The sequence below is a fragment of the Cryptomeria japonica genome, chromosome 4 (genome assembly GCF_030272615.1).
Source record: "Cryptomeria japonica chromosome 4, Sugi_1.0, whole genome shotgun sequence".
Taxonomy (NCBI): domain Eukaryota; kingdom Viridiplantae; phylum Streptophyta; class Pinopsida; order Cupressales; family Cupressaceae; genus Cryptomeria; species Cryptomeria japonica.
This window is the reverse complement of record NC_081408.1, coordinates 139299794-139315433: the sequence shown is the minus strand read 5'-3', so window position 1 is coordinate 139315433 and position 15640 is coordinate 139299794. Positions and strand designations below refer to the sequence as shown.

At 33.7% G+C, this 15640-nt stretch overlaps 1 protein-coding gene across 1 annotated transcript; it reads left to right on the top strand.

The window, feature by feature from the left end:
- Positions 1-8412: 8412 nt before the first annotated feature.
- On the top strand, positions 8413-15054 carry LOC131875420 (putative disease resistance protein At5g47280). The gene is made up of 5 exons (XM_059219635.1): positions 8413-10949; positions 11338-11744; positions 11874-12229; positions 12474-12688; positions 12908-15054. The coding sequence occupies exons 1-5, from the start codon at positions 10328-10330 to the stop codon at positions 13723-13725; spliced, it is 2418 nt and encodes an 805-aa protein (XP_059075618.1). The 5' UTR covers positions 8413-10327; the 3' UTR covers positions 13726-15054.
- The last annotated feature ends 586 nt before the right edge of the window (positions 15055-15640 follow it).

The window sequence follows — 15640 nt, the reverse complement described above, 5'->3', positions numbered from 1 at the left end:
TCTCCCTCAACTTCTACATCCTAAATGGCATGGGCCACACACCATTCCAACCCAGTTAATAACCCCGCCATTTCTTCCATGTTGTTTGTATTGATTCCCAATGGGCCGTAATTTGCCCCAACAAAGTTGCCAAATTCATTCCTTATAATGGCACCATATCCAGATTTACCCGGATTACCTTGGCTAGCTCCGTCAAAATTAATCTTGAAGTTTCCTGATATTGGAGGAGTCCAGACTATATTGGCTCTATTTTGCTTCTTATCCATTAGCTTGTATCCACTAATTTTCGTTAAGTTCCAGTGTCTTTCCATCTCTTTGTCCCAAGAAGAATATGAACTATACTTTCTACCCACTACTTTCACATTGATGACTTCTTCTATGGCTCCTTTTATTTTAGGAATTAGCGTGTCATAAGACAGAGCTTCCTCATTAAATACTCTTCTATTTCTTTCCTTCCATATATGCCAAACAAGCATCGCTGGACTCACCACCCACAAAATGCTCCATTTTGATTGATTGATACTAGACGACCATGTTAATAAAAAACTTTTTAATGTTAGATTTCTCACCGACCCAAGCTACAAATTTCCCAATAGCCAATCCCAAACTTTTTTAGAATATGAGCAATAAAATAATAGATGGTCCTCTGTCTCTTCATTTTCCTTGCATAGGAGGCATACGCTCAGACCAACAATTCCAATAGTTCTCAACCTGTCCCCTATTAAGATGCGACCATGCAAAGTTGTCCATAGGAATGCCCTTGCCTTGGGCAATACCAATTTATGCCAACACAACTCCAAGGGCCATTCCAGATTCTGTATTCTACTTCTAAGGATCTCGTATCCCAAATTGACCTTATATTTTCCAGTTTTAGAGACACTCCATAATAACTGGTCCATTTCGTTGAGAAAGATGATTTTTTTTTTCCTGTTTAGAATGTCCTTTAACTGTGCATTCTTCTCCATATTCCATTCTCCAACCGATTTCCATTTAATCCACTCTGATTCCTTCTGCCCTTCCAAAATATAATCCGCCACATAAGAACCTACCACTGCTTCCACTTCATTAATCCATACCATGTCGTCTGTTTCTTCAGCTAAAGAAATGTCACCATTCCATGAGTCTCTCCAAAATTTAGCCTTTCCATCATTGCCTATTTTCCATGTCAGATGCTCTGTTAATATACTTCTACTTTCCCAAATATGTTTCCAAATTGGAGAGCCCTTAATTGAGTTAATCACTGTAAAAATCCTTTCCGCTTCGGTTGAATCCAGATACTTAGCAGCCATAATCTTACACCAGGATTTATGAGGTTGAGCATACATTTTCCATGCTAATTTAGCCCCAAGAGCTAGATTGTGCAAATCCATTTTTCTTAGACCCGCTCCTCCCTCCAATTTTATTAAGCAAGTTGTATCCCAATTGATGAGAGGAATTTTCTTCTTCTCCTGTGATCCTTCCCACAAAATTTTTTTGAACAGACTGTCTAACTCTTTGGCTGCTTTAAATGATAGCCTAAAACATGACATTTGATAAATGGGAATCGCTGAAAGAACAGATTTAATCATCTGAATTCTACCTGCTTGAGTTAACCACTTGTTCTTCCAAGAAGAGGCCTTTACTTGACATTTATTGATCACATCCTCCCACATTCTGTTATGATGTCTACCCGGATCTAGTTGAGCCCCTAAGTACTTTAGAGGAAAATTGCCCTGAGGATAACCCATGATTTCCCCAATTTTACATCACATTCTCACATTAGTATTGAGGAAATATATCATTGATTTCTCTTGGTTCATACTCTACCTCGAACCTTTTTCGTAGTCATTCAGAAGCTTCTTAATTACCATTGCTTCCTTCTCAGTGGCTTCCCCAAAAAGAATTGTACCGTCAACAAATTGGGAGTGGGAGATAGGATCAATACTATTGTGAATGAATGCACCTTTCCAAAATCTCATTTTTTAAGATTAAATTTTATTATTATTATTATAATTATATTGTTTTTCTAATTAAATGAGTATTATCTATTTAAGAAAAAATATATTTTCACTATATAATATAACTATTAATACTATTTTATTGAATCGAGAGTTATAGTTAATATTACAAAAAAATAATAATTAAAATAATAATAAATTAAAAATATAATAATTATAAATTATAACAAACATTTTTATTACAATACTATGAAGGCAAGTACTTGCCTCTACATGACACTTGTTTTAATTTACAATCATTTTATTATTTTAATTTAATTCAGTTTATAATAATCAAATGCATAATTGTTCTCTTATGATTTAATTTGATAAATAAAATAGAGGTTAGAGAGCATATTATAATAGGCAATACATGTCAATTTAAAATTTGAAGAATGTTGACAAAATTTTAATTTTTAAAAGTATTTTTATATAAATATATTTAAAATATCTATATTAATTTAATTAATATATTATATTATAAAAATAAAAATTATTGCCATTTTTTAAAATATAGTAAACAAAGCAAAATTACAAAGAATAAAGCTGCCAAAATGTAGCAGCGAAGAACAAACAACAACTCTCAAATGAGACTAAATCGATACAGTTGAAGAGACTTAACAAATGTCATACAATAACACATGATTTTGATTGAAGAAATTATATAATAGCACTAGATTTGGTCTAAAATACTTTACATAAGTCAAGATTGCTTCTATTTTGAAATTGTTTGAATTGATCTTAAATTTGCAATAGCTGATCCATGGTCATTACATTCTTCTTACTTCTTAGATAGGTTTTCCAACTATAAAAACAAGAAAGCAACCTGAAAAATATATGTTAGAGTAAAGCCTTAGAGTACCAATTTCTTGATAATTGTCAGAAAATACACATAACATCTTACCTTCCAAATATGTTTTAAAATCACTTGTCTAATAAAATCAATGATTGTATTATTCTGTGGGGGGGATTTCCTTTGAGGTTAATGAAGAGGTCATAGCCCATGCTATAGGATTGCCAACTACGGGTAGGAAATGGAAAAAAATTAAACATGTCTCTGACAATGAGAGCATCAACCATTTTTTAGAGGAAATGAGAGCCCTTTTAAGCTTCATGGTGGGTTTAATGGAGAAAAACTATCATTCCCTTGGAACGAGGTGATATGTTGTGGAGTCTAATCAATCTCCAAGTGGGAGATTGTTGTTATATGAAGCCTAATTAGACTTGGAGGTTAAATTTTCCCTATTTCTATCGGTGTGGTTTCCCCCCATATTATTTGACGTGGGTTTGGGGGCAGTGCCCCAAGATAGGGTTAAGGGGCAGCACCCCATGAGACCAAATAGACTAATTATTTTATAAAGCCACCAGGTGTTACTTTTCTATTAGCTGACATGTTGTAGCCCTAATTTTGTAACCGACAGAAGTCTTGATAAAAAGGCTAAGGGTTAGGGTTTTCTGTAGAGAATTTCTGTAGCATTTTGTAGCAATATTGAGTTGCAAAGGATTGCTTATTGTAATCGATTTGATTTACTGGATAATAATATTGGACTCTAGATGTTTGGTGGACATAGCCTGAGTTTGGGTGAACCACATTAAATATTGTTTCTTCCCTATTATTATTTCTATGTTTTTCATTCTTCTATTTAATATTTATCTGTATATAATTGGTATTTTCTGCATGCGATTCCTAACACCAGGTATGTCTCATGAACATGAAGTATTTTACACTGGAAGGAAGATATAAAACCTTTTACTTTTATCACTTGTTGTTGCTCAGTCACTTTAGGAAGCACAACCTCATTTATTTTTTCATTTTTCCTCCTCAATTCACTGGAGTGTTTAGTGAATGAGGTTGTTAAGAGTGCCAAGAGCTAGGGGAAAAGCCTATCCCACTCCTTCAAGGATTGATTTTCAACCTTTTAACATTTTCAGCTAGCTTTGTGCCCCGTTATGAAAATTGTTGTGCAAGAATTTTTGCACCCGACTACTCTACCCCAGGTCAACCCCATTGATATCCTTGGCCCTAGTTCAAAAAAATGCATCAAATTCCCAAGTGTTGGGAAAATTATATCCCGACCCGGGTCTCCAAAATCTTCCTCAGTGACTAAGAGTGAATAGAAAGACCCCAAGCACAAAGCCTTGGCCTCTGATACTAGCAACAAAAAAGGAAAAAAATGTACTTGCCCAACTAAAAAGCTCAAAGTGTCTATCCAAGATGTGAGTGAGGAAGAGGAAGAGAATGTGAAAGCCTTGAGTAAATGTGAAAATACCCCTAGATGATCCTTTAGGCTGGTCATTGGGTCTACTAAAAAGGAAAAGCTTACAAACATTGTGGATTATGAGACAAATGATGAGGCTGACCTGGGTATTGAAGAGGGGAAGGGAAGAAAGAGTGCTGAAATTGACAAGGGAGGGGATAAAGATGAGGAGAGGGAAATCTCTACGAATGAGGGTAGCTCCACCCATATTTCAAAGAGGCTAATTCACCTCATGAAGGATATGATGCCTGATATTTTGGAGATAAACAAACCAAAAGTTGAAGGGACCTATAACCCCCAATAGGAAGGGACCTATTTTGGATGTCGATCGAATGCCATGGAGCTAGAGAAGGTTAAATCTAAGGTATTTGATCTTGAAAAGAAACTCGGGAGTGTTTCTTAGTTCAGTCTAAGGGTCATGCATAAATCAGTCACATCCTTGTGTTTAATATAGAAGAAGATCTTGGGAGTGGACAAAGATGAGGAGGGAAACTACAAGGAGCTTTTTAAGTTCCTTATTGAGGATTGGTCCAATGTTCTCCACTAGGTTGGCTACAAGTTTTAGGGATGATAGTTAGGGTTGTTGGTTTCAACCATTGTAGCCCCTCTATTAAGATTGTTTCATATTTTGATATTGTTTATGTTTATGGTCATAAATGGCCTAGTATTAAGAGTCTTATTAGGATGCTAAAGATTTTAGCTTTGATATATGCTACTAATAATTAGTTTTTGATATTAGTTAGCTATTAATGTGTTGCTAATGCTTTGTTAATCTTACGTTTGCTCGGTTGTTGTTTTTGGACATCACCCTTATTTTGCTGCTTTTTAATATAAAAAATAATTGCATTCTAATGTAGGCCAAAACCAAGAACAACATCTCAAAAAATATGTTTCATTGCATCATTAAACAAAATGTTATCTTGATATTAAATATAAATAGAAAATAATTTAACAACTCTTTAATTAAAATTTATATATTTCTATAATAAAAATAATAATATATGCAAAATTGTTTAAAACACAAGAGAGACACCAATTTTTTTTTTTGTTTGCATAATTAAATTCTCCCTTGAACTAGTTCGATTATGGACTCAATTTAAAAAATAAAAAATAAATTATTTCAAAAAATCTACTCATAAGCATAATTAATTCACTGCTTTTTAATGTTTTACCTACATCAAAGTCTTGATTAATATTTTTTAGTTAAACTACAAAACAAAATCTCTCCCCTCATGTGCATAGTAATTAAGTCATGAATTTTAGTGAGAATTTTTTAGGTTTTTCTTGCTTCTTGATAGGTGAATAAAAATCTATAGATTAGTGAGTTATGACATATTTGTGGTGGAGATTTCTTGTGGTGTGTGCATCAGACAAGGTTGTTATTAGGCTTTTAATCAAAAATTTTGTTTTGCATTTTCCATTAACACAACATAAAGGTAGTTAAGTGTACCCATAGTTGTTATAGCCAACTTTGCGCACTACATATTCTAAACTATACATTAGATTTTGATAATTTGTTTTTGTTGTTTCCATATGCGACTTAACTGCTTATAGCTATTGTTTGGGCTTTTGAGTAGTAACAATGCACATTGTGGGAACCATTATACACGCAAGGGTAAAAAACTACACATTTCAAAGTGTTGCCTGATACCTACTTAAAATTTATGAATAACTATGCACTTAAAATTGCCAATACTTATGCACAAATGGGCCAATCATGGAGCAAAAAACCTAAAAAGTGAGCAACTATTGGTACATGTGAAATTAATTAATAGAATTTTAGTTATCAATTTTTTGGTTTCTTTAAAGTTAGTAGCTTGGGGTTGGGTTCACATGGAGTTCATAGTTATTGGAACATACGGCTATTGGTGCGCTTCCCTTTGGAAAGAGATTTTAAACCACAACTGCTCTAAAATATTAAGAATTGTTTTATAATTGCTATCCTTAAAGGGACATTTGAGATATTTCCTCTAGTTTTGAGTTGGTTATTCTAGATCATATTTGTCACATGATATTTCATTAATCCTAATGATATTAATAGTTATTTAAATATTTTTAAGAGTTGTGATTTAAAAAATATTGATATTTAAGGATAATTTTAATGAGAGGTGTAAAAATTACTCATCATTTTGAGAATAAGAGCTAAATATTTCCAACAAAGGCTCTTTTAAAAAACAATTTATATTATTCTAACGAGAGAGAGAGAGAGAGAGAGAGAGAGAGAGAGAGAGAGAGAGAGAGAGAGAGAGAGAGAGAGAGAGAGAGAGAGAGAGATAGGGAGAGGTAAGGAGAAATAGATAAAGGAGAGAGATGGAGATGGAGATAATAATCAAATGACATGCTACCATCGGCATAACTCCCCAAAGACATGATATCCTTAAATTATTGGCATGAAATGAGTAATCAAAAGTTAGTTACTATTTCTTTCTCTCTCGCTCTAAATAGTTAATTTAGGTGTTAAGTTGAAATTTCTTTTATTATATAAATTAGAATAAAATTCAAATATAATTATTCTATAATAAATAAAATTTAAATAAGACAAAATCTATAAATTCTAATATATTTTAATTATTATTTGTAATTCCATTAAAAAAACACAAATAATTAGAATGCAATTTTAACTTAATTAAAAATCAACCCTTAAAAAAGAAGTGGAAGAATTAGAATAAATAAATAAATAATAGAATATCTAATAAAACAAGATAACATTAAAAGAAAATAGTAAGAGAAGAAAGATTTTTAATTCAAAATATAATTATTCTATCATAATTAAAATTTTAATAAGATAAATAATTTTAGATTAAATTATAATGATTTTTAATTATTATAAAAAGACATAAATAATTAATATTAATTTAAGCAATTAATTATATAGTCTTCATTCTTCTCCCCAATTTTAAACCATTAATTTCAATAAGTAGGTGGTTCACTTCATATAAGGAATGCTTCAACATAATAATTATAATATAATACAAATTTTTCTTAAAAGCATAATCTTAATTTGATTTAAAAAATTATATAATTATAATTATAATAATTAAATTAATCTCAAATATAATTACTAGTTTGTAGTATAATATTATATTATTTTTTTATATTTATGTAATATTAATTATAATCAATTTTAATAAAATAACTATTAATAAATATAAAAGTGAATAGACATTTTTAAATAACTTAATGAAAAATATTTAAATTTATGACTAAAATTTATTAAAATATTTTGTATATATTAAAATGATTAAAAAATTTATGGTTTTCAAAAACTATTAAAAAATAGAATGATTTCAAAAAACATATAAATATAATTATAAACACATATAATAATTAGGTTTATTTTTTAATAGAAATATTTGTATTTATTTTTTCATTTAAACTAAATGAAATCCTTAAAATTGATTTTATTATCTATATTTTGAGATAAAAAATGATTATTAAAATTTATATGGTTATTTAGAAAAAATATTTACTTACAATATTGTAAATGATAAAAAATGAAAAAAACTATTTAAAATAGGCACTTCACTTTTTAAAATAAAAAGAAATAAATAAAAATCTAAAAAATCTATCATCCCTAAAAGTTTGCTCCTATAACACCAAAATATAAAGCAACTTCAGTGAATGCGTATTACAATATTTTAAAATCAATGCTTATAAAAAATAATTTCTATAATTTATTTGGTCAATTTTATAAAAATCAAATTTATTTTCTGAAAAAATCACACTTTTAATTGATGTAAAACTAAATTATTAATCACTAATAAAATATTTATTAATACAATAATATTACCTACAACAAATACTAATAATAAACTTAATTTTCAATAATTATAATTTTAAAATTAAATTATTTCAATTATATTTTTATATATAATATTAATTATAATCTTAATCTTAATACGTAACAATTAATTTTATAAATAACAATTTTAAAATAAAATTGTTATAAATGCTAAACTCATTTATATACACTTTGTACTTAATGGGATGATCATCGGAAAGAAAAAGGAGAAAGGAACATAACGAAATCCCTAAATAATACCTCCTAAGCCCTAGAATTAGATAACATTAACCCTAGAATTAAATTACATTTTGACACGAATTTTACACGGAGCCCTAAAGCGCGAAACCTTTTATGCTTTGTCGCCTTTAGTTTTCTTTCCATTCCGTAGGTTACAGCAGTAGCGGTAATGGAAACTAGGTCTACAGAAATGGCGTGGAGGGCGGCATCCTTTGGTGCGTTTTTAATAAATATTTGTTATTTTTAAATGAAAAAGGATCAAGGTGAATGGGCCGCCATGGTTGGATTCCGCCAGGGGGGATTGCAGATCATAAATCTTTAAAAAAATTCGCGTCCGTGCGCCAAGATTCTGAGAGGCGAGATGAACTCTTTGCTTGTGCCACCACTTTTCAAGGCAAAAACCAGGTTTTCAACCTCTGCCCGCATTCTTGTCCTTCACAGGCCCACGGTGGCTTTCTGGTGCGTTTAATATTCGGCCATGGACGCCTAGGTTTACCAAAATGGCATACAGAGCGACACTTTTCTCGTGCATTTTTTTTAAATAAAAAAAGACCAGGGCGTTTGAGGCGGCATGGTTGAATTTCGACAGAAAGGATCGCAGATCATAAATCCTTAAACTAATCGCTTCTGAGAGACGAGGGTGAACTTGTTCTTGACTTCTGCACGCGCTCTGGTACTCCACAGGCTCTCGGTGGCTTCCTTCGGATCTTAGCGCTCGTCGTCTAGATCAATAAGCGGGCGGAGAGCACTGTGCTTCATACGGTGACGCGTCCGGCTGAGCAGCCGCGTCCTCCAGTTTCGGCTCTGCTTACAGGCGGGCGAGAGACACGGTTTTATTAAAAATTAGTTATTAGGGTTTTAATATGTAATTAATGGCCGTGGTTTACTGTAATGTGTGCGATTTACGAGGTTTAAAATAAGGACAAAAAAGGAGGATAAAGTACATAGGTGCAGTTTTCAACTATTAAAGAAAGTTCTGGGGTTGCAAAGTTTCCAAGAAAATTCTATGGCAATTTCCACGTTCTAAGAAATAAGAGGATGAGGTCTGCCCCTGTTCCCCTACTTCTCTTCGAATGTTCGAGTAATCTGTGAATATCATTCGATGTGATATTTTTCAGATGCTGTTTTCAAATAGATAAGAAAGTCCTGGAAGTTACGAAGTTTACAAGAAAATTCTTAGGAAAATTCCATGTTCCAAGGAATAATGGGATGAGGCTGCCCCGGTTCCCCTACATGGTTCGGAATGTTCGAGTAATCTGTGGGTTATTCGATGTGATGTTTTTGGCTTTGCAAAGCAATTACGCCATCTTCCAGTGCATTGAAACGTGGCAATTTCTATGCAGCTTCCAGACCCTATTTTGATTATTAATTAATAAATAATATTGAGAAATGTATATTCTTATTGAGAAATAATCTGATCTGGAAAAATATCTGATTGGTCCCAAAAACTTTTTAAAATAGAATGTCATTAAAATCTTTCATTTCATACTGATCCATCAGACATGTGGAAGAACAAGACCGGCCAGTAGTCATTAGCCAGAATCCTGTCTTGTGCTCGCCTTTGGATACAAATTTGACACACAATATCCGATAAAGAAACATTAAACTATTTCAATCGGTTATCCGAGACAAGTCAAACACAAGTCAAGTTCTCATTGACACAATTCAATTACAGTAAATCAACGGCTATTTCCGCGGCATGTGGCCGTTGAACGAGCATAATACCGTTGTCGATTTGCTGTTGCCTTCGCACTAAGTGAAACTCTGTATCTATCCGTTGATGACGCTTTCCCGGAAATCTGGATGATTCTAAAATCTTCTATTTAATGCTTGAACCATGCCTCATAACTTTTTAACAAGAGATAGTAATACGTATCTACAAGTTTGAAATTTCGAGAGCTACTGAATTCTTCTATATTTTGTGTACATATCTACAAGTTTGAAATTTCTAGAGCTACCGAGTTGTTCTATATTTTGTGTACATATCTACAAGTTTGAAATTTCTAGAGCTACTGAGTTCTTATATATTTTGTGAAATCTTTAACTGAATTTTTATTTTAGCAATACATAGAATGGAGAGTTTCAATAGTAAGGTTCTGTGTACTAGAGCCGAGGCCCTTCTGAAATCCCTTATCCTAGCTATCCAACAACTTTGTGCATCTGACCTGCAACTGCCCAAGGATCAGCAAAACCCTGCCATTCACCTGTTTTTAAACACACTTATTAGGGGCGCAGAGCTGGTGAAATATTGTGAAAGCATTAGCGCTTTCAATGTATTTCGTAGGTGTAGATATGCTTCACAGATACTCAAGCTAGAAGAGGAGGTTGATGGCGTCATGGTTTCCATCCCAGCACACGTTGAGTTAGATGCTAGAAATCTTATTGCAGTCTTGAAAGATCTATACAAGGAATTGAAGCCTCGTGATTTAAGTCGTACGCTGAATGCCATTGTTAAACAGCAAATGAGTTTAGGCAACCTGTGTCAAAGTACTGAAGTGGAAGAGAATAAAAAATGCTCTTATCTTAGTAATGTTCCTGTGAAATCTCGGTTTTATGCGGGATTGGAGAAGCCTGTTGGGGATTTGAAGGAGCTTTTATTCCAAAGCGAGGTGTCTGTCGTTGGGGTGCATTGTATGGGGGGTGGTGGGAAAACGACTTTGGCCTTGGCTATTTGTAATGATCCTCATATCAAAGGTAACATTTTTTTTTCTTTGTTTTTAATTATTGTTTTAATCTTTTATGGGGAAAGCACATTTTCTTTAGGTTCGTACCATTGGAAATAGCTTTGCAGTAACAGAGTGGTTCTAACTAAACATTGTTTTTTAATAAATATATATTAACTAAATTGAAAAACAATTGTTGATTTTCAATTTATTTAATAAATAAAAATAAATATTTAATTAGAACTATTCTGTGTCCTGTATAGTCATTCCCATCCCATTTGTGCCTACAATTTCTGGTGTTAAAATTCGTACTTGTAGATTACCAATAATAATAATTTTTCTCCTTGATAGTTTGTTCTAAGATTGCACCATTCTTTTACAGCGTACTGAAAATAATTGGTTTTTTCTTTGGACATCAGATTATTTTGAGGATGTACATTTCATCACTGTTTCGCAGTCCCCAAATCTTAAGGGGATTATAGAGACAATGTGGGAGAAGATTGTTGGAAGGAAGAAGCCCGATTTTCAGAATGTAGAGGATGCACGCATCCAGCTAAATCAGCAGCTTTTTAGTCAATCGAAGCGAACCCTGATTATATTAGATGACGTCTGGTCCAGGGTTCATTTGGAGGAATTACTACTTGAAGCGCCAGGGTACAAGACTGTTGTCACAACCAGAGACAGTTCTATCATCCCACAAAACTCCTATACTCGACTGTATGAGTTGCCATTGCTGGGCCACGAGGATGCTCTCTCGTTTTTCTGCTTCTCAGCTTTTGGACAGACATCAATTCCAAGTAACGCAGATGTAAATCTAGTCATGGAGGTATAGTCTTTTCCTACCCAAAATAAAGAAATTTAATAAGCCCAAAGTTTCTTATCGAATCAATTAAGGGCAACAACAAAAGTAAAATGAATTGCGCGCTTATTTGTGTTTTTGCTTTAAAACTTGCAGGTACAAGCTGAATGTAAGGGCTTACCCCTTGCTCTAAAGGTGATTGGGAGCTCTTTGAATGGGGAACCTCATGTGACCTGGTTGAACGTGAAGAATAAGCTTTCCCTGGGCGAATCCATATCCAGCGATCACGAAGGAGGGCTTTTCAGGTGCTTGGAGACCAGTATTGATTTCTTGGATAATGATGGGAGAGAATGCTTCTTAGATTTAGCCTCATTTCCAGAGAACAAGAAAATATGTGCTGATGCACTGCTGGACATTTGGGTTTATATTCGGAAGCTGGAGAGGCAAGATGCCTTTATCATGTTATTGGATCTTGCAAGGAAAAATCTTTTGAATTTAGTCAGCAGCCCAGGGTATTTGCCTATCTTTATATATATTAAATTTGTTGCTATAATTTTTTTAAGCATTAAGCTCATATTGTGTCTATAGTTATCAGAAGCCAAGCAACAATCTCTATTGGAAATACCTCTGAGCTGTAATTAAAAATGTCTTGAATTTAATCAGCAGCCCAGGGTATTAGCCTATCCTTATATATATTGAATTTCTTGCTATAATTTTTGTTGAACATTGAGCTGATATTGTGTCTGTAATTTTCAGAAGCCAAGCAACAGTCTCTTATGGAAATGCCTCCGAGCTGTACTTTTCTCAGCATGATGTAATGCGAGATTTGGCCATATATTTGGGAAGCCAGGACAGTATAGTCCGTAGGAAGAGATTATTCATGCCCAGGAAAGAGCTGAGCTTGCCAGAGGAGTGGGGGGAGATGCCTTATGACAGAACATTTAATGCTCAAGTTGTCTCTATTCACACAGGTAGGGTATTCCGCCCAAAATATTCAGACTTGTTTAGTGTCAAAATGCACAGGCTATTTTGAATATTAAAATGTTCTCGCCTTTGTGGTTTTGTCATCATGAAAAATGATACGATTGTAACAGTAACTTTGATATAAATTCTTTTATGTTAACTTCTAGTATTCTTAGCCACTCAAAATGTTCTAATTCAATTGCATATGTGTGATTGATCTATTGCAGGCTCTATGGCTGAGAATCAATGGTATGAGATGGATTTTCCAGAGACAGAGGTTCTGGTGTTACACTTTTTTGCGAGCAAGTACTTTCTACCACCATTTGTCAGAACAATGAAGAAACTGAAATTTGTAATGTTGTGTAATTTGAACTCGAAGAGGGCCACAATAGAAGGTTTAGATGCCTTATCTTCACTCACTCAGCTCAGAAGTGTTCGCTTGGAGAAGTTGGATGCACCCACTATTTTAGAACAGATTAAAGTAATACAAAAAGTAGAGAAACTATCTCTATGCTTGTGTGAAGGGTTTGGAAATATTTCCACATTCAGCAACACTAACCTACAAGAATTTATCCTCGATCACTGCAGCGATTTGGAGGAATTGCCCGCAGACATCTGCCATATGCCCTCTGCTCGGATATGGTCTATTACCAACTGCCATCTGGTTAAAAAGTTACCATATGATCTCGGAAACCTGAGCTCTCTAAGAATGTTGAGATTATCAGCATTACCAGCCTTGAAAGAACTTCCGGCATCAATTGGAAAACTTGGTCAGCTGGAATTTCTGGATATTTCACTGTGTGAGGGATTGAGAGAACTTCCAGAGGAAATAGGTCAACTCAAGCGATTGAAAGAGTTTGACGTGAGAGAGTGTTCTCGATTGAGGAGGTTGCCTAGAAGTGTTTGTGAACTAAGCTCTCTGAAACATGTCATCTGTGACGAGAAGATTGGGCACCAGTGGTTGCAAGTTCAGGCCTCTTCTATCCCTGATCTGAGAGTTGAAATCGTGGAACCGCAATTTACTTTGGATTGGCTTGATGATTGATTTCATATTTCACTGTGTAAGAACTTCCAGAGGAAATAGGTCAACTCAAGCAATTGAAAGAGTTTGACATGAAAGAGCGTTCTCGTTTGAGGAGGTTGCTAGAAGTGTTTGTGAACTGAGTACTCTCTGAAACATGTCATCTGTGATGAGAAGATTGGGCACCAGTGGTTGCAAGTTCAGGCCTCTTTTAACCCTGATCTAGTGTTGAAATCGTGGAACCGCAATTTAATTTTGATTGGTTTGATGATTGATTTCACATTTCACTGTGTGAGGGCTTGAAAGAACTTCCAGAGGAAATAGGTCAACTCAAGCAATTGAAAGAGTTTGACATTAAAGAGTGTTCTCGTTTGAGGAGGTTGCCTAGAAGTGTTTGTAAACTAAGCTCTCTGAAACATCTCATTTGTGATGAGAAGATTGTGCACCAGTGGTTGCAAGTTCAGGCCTCTTTTATCCCCGATCTTAGAGTTGAAATCGTGAAACCGCAATTTAGTAATTTACTTTTTATTGGCGTGATGATTGATTTCACAAACAAGAAGCTTCAACCAACTTGACAACATTTGTAATGTATATGTTAACGTCAACTATGTCAAAGTTTTGAGTTCAGGCCTCTTTTATCCCCGATCTTAGAGTTGAAATCGTGAAACCGCAATTTAGTAATTTACTTTTTATTGGCGTGATGATTGATTTCACAAACAAGAAGCTTCAACCAACTTGACAACATTTGTAATGTATATGTTAACGTCAACTATGTCAAAGTTTTGAGTTCAGGCCTCTTTTATCCCCGATCTTAGAGTTGAAATCGTGAAACTGCAATGTAGTAATTTACTTTTTATTGGCGTGATGATTGATTTCACAAACAAGAAGCTTCAACCAACTTGACAACATTTGTAATGTATATGTTAAAGTCAACTATGTCAAAGTTTTGACTTCAGAAACAGCCTTCCGGTGCCCACAAATTTCTGGGGGCATTCTTTGGTTGAGGGGGAAACTGTGTGAGAGTTTTTGTTGTTGGAACTTTTAATGCATCGAAGTTCTTTTTTATTTTTAAAAATAGTTTTTAACTTCGGATGTAATTTGTAATGTATGTCAAGGTTTGACTTTAGAAACAGTCCTCAGCCAAAGTGTGTGAAAGAGTTCGTAATGTATATATCGTTCATATAATTTGTAATGCATATGTCGAATTTTTAACTTCAGAAACAGATGTATGTCCAAGCTTCAACTTGGAAATAGCCTTTGGTTGAGGGGGAAAGTGTGGGGAAGAGTTTGTAATGTATATATCGTCCATATAATTTGTAATGTATATGTCGAATTTTTAACTTCAGAAACAGATGTATGTCCAAGCTTCAACTTGGAAATAGCATTTGGTTGAGGGGTAAAGTGTGGGGAAGAGTTTGTAATGTATATATCGTCCATACAATTTGTAATGTATACGTCGAATTTTTAACTTCAGAAACAGATGTATGTCCAAGCTTCAACTTGGAAATAGCATTTGGTTGAGGGGTAAAGTGTGAGGAAGAGTTTGTAATGTATATATCGTCCATACAATTTGTAATGTATACGTCGAATTTTTAACTTCAGAAACAGATGTATGTCCAAGCTTCAACTTGGAAATAGTCTTTCAATATCCCCAATTTGTTTTGGGGATTCTTTGGTTGAGGGGAAACTGCATGATGGATTTTTTATTCTTTCTACATGTGAAGCTGCATGGCTAAATTCATGTAATTACATCTTCGAACATTACAGCCTTTCTCTTTCATCAAATAGATCTATTTATTAAATAACAATAATTTATAGAGTATTTTAACTTTATTTCCTTGCAATTGCTCTCAAAAATAGCAGAAATTTTTACTGGTTTTGTTTCCAGCCCGTCGTAGATTTAATCCAATGCTTCGACTTCATCTTTATGTTTGAGTTT

What these genes read in the sequence shown, in the direction of transcription:
- LOC131875420 (XM_059219635.1), top strand. Translation starts at nt 10,328, where the DNA reads ATGGAGAGTTTCAATAGTAAGGTTCTGTGTACTAGAGCCGAGGCCCTT. An exon ending in AATTTAGTCAGCAGCCCAGG is followed by an intron (nt 12,230 to 12,473) that starts GTATTTGCCTAT and finishes TGTAATTTTCAG; the next exon opens with AAGCCAAGCAACAGTCTCTT. An exon ending in AGTTGTCTCTATTCACACAG is followed by an intron (nt 12,689 to 12,907) that starts GTAGGGTATTCC and finishes GATCTATTGCAG; the next exon opens with GCTCTATGGCTGAGAATCAA.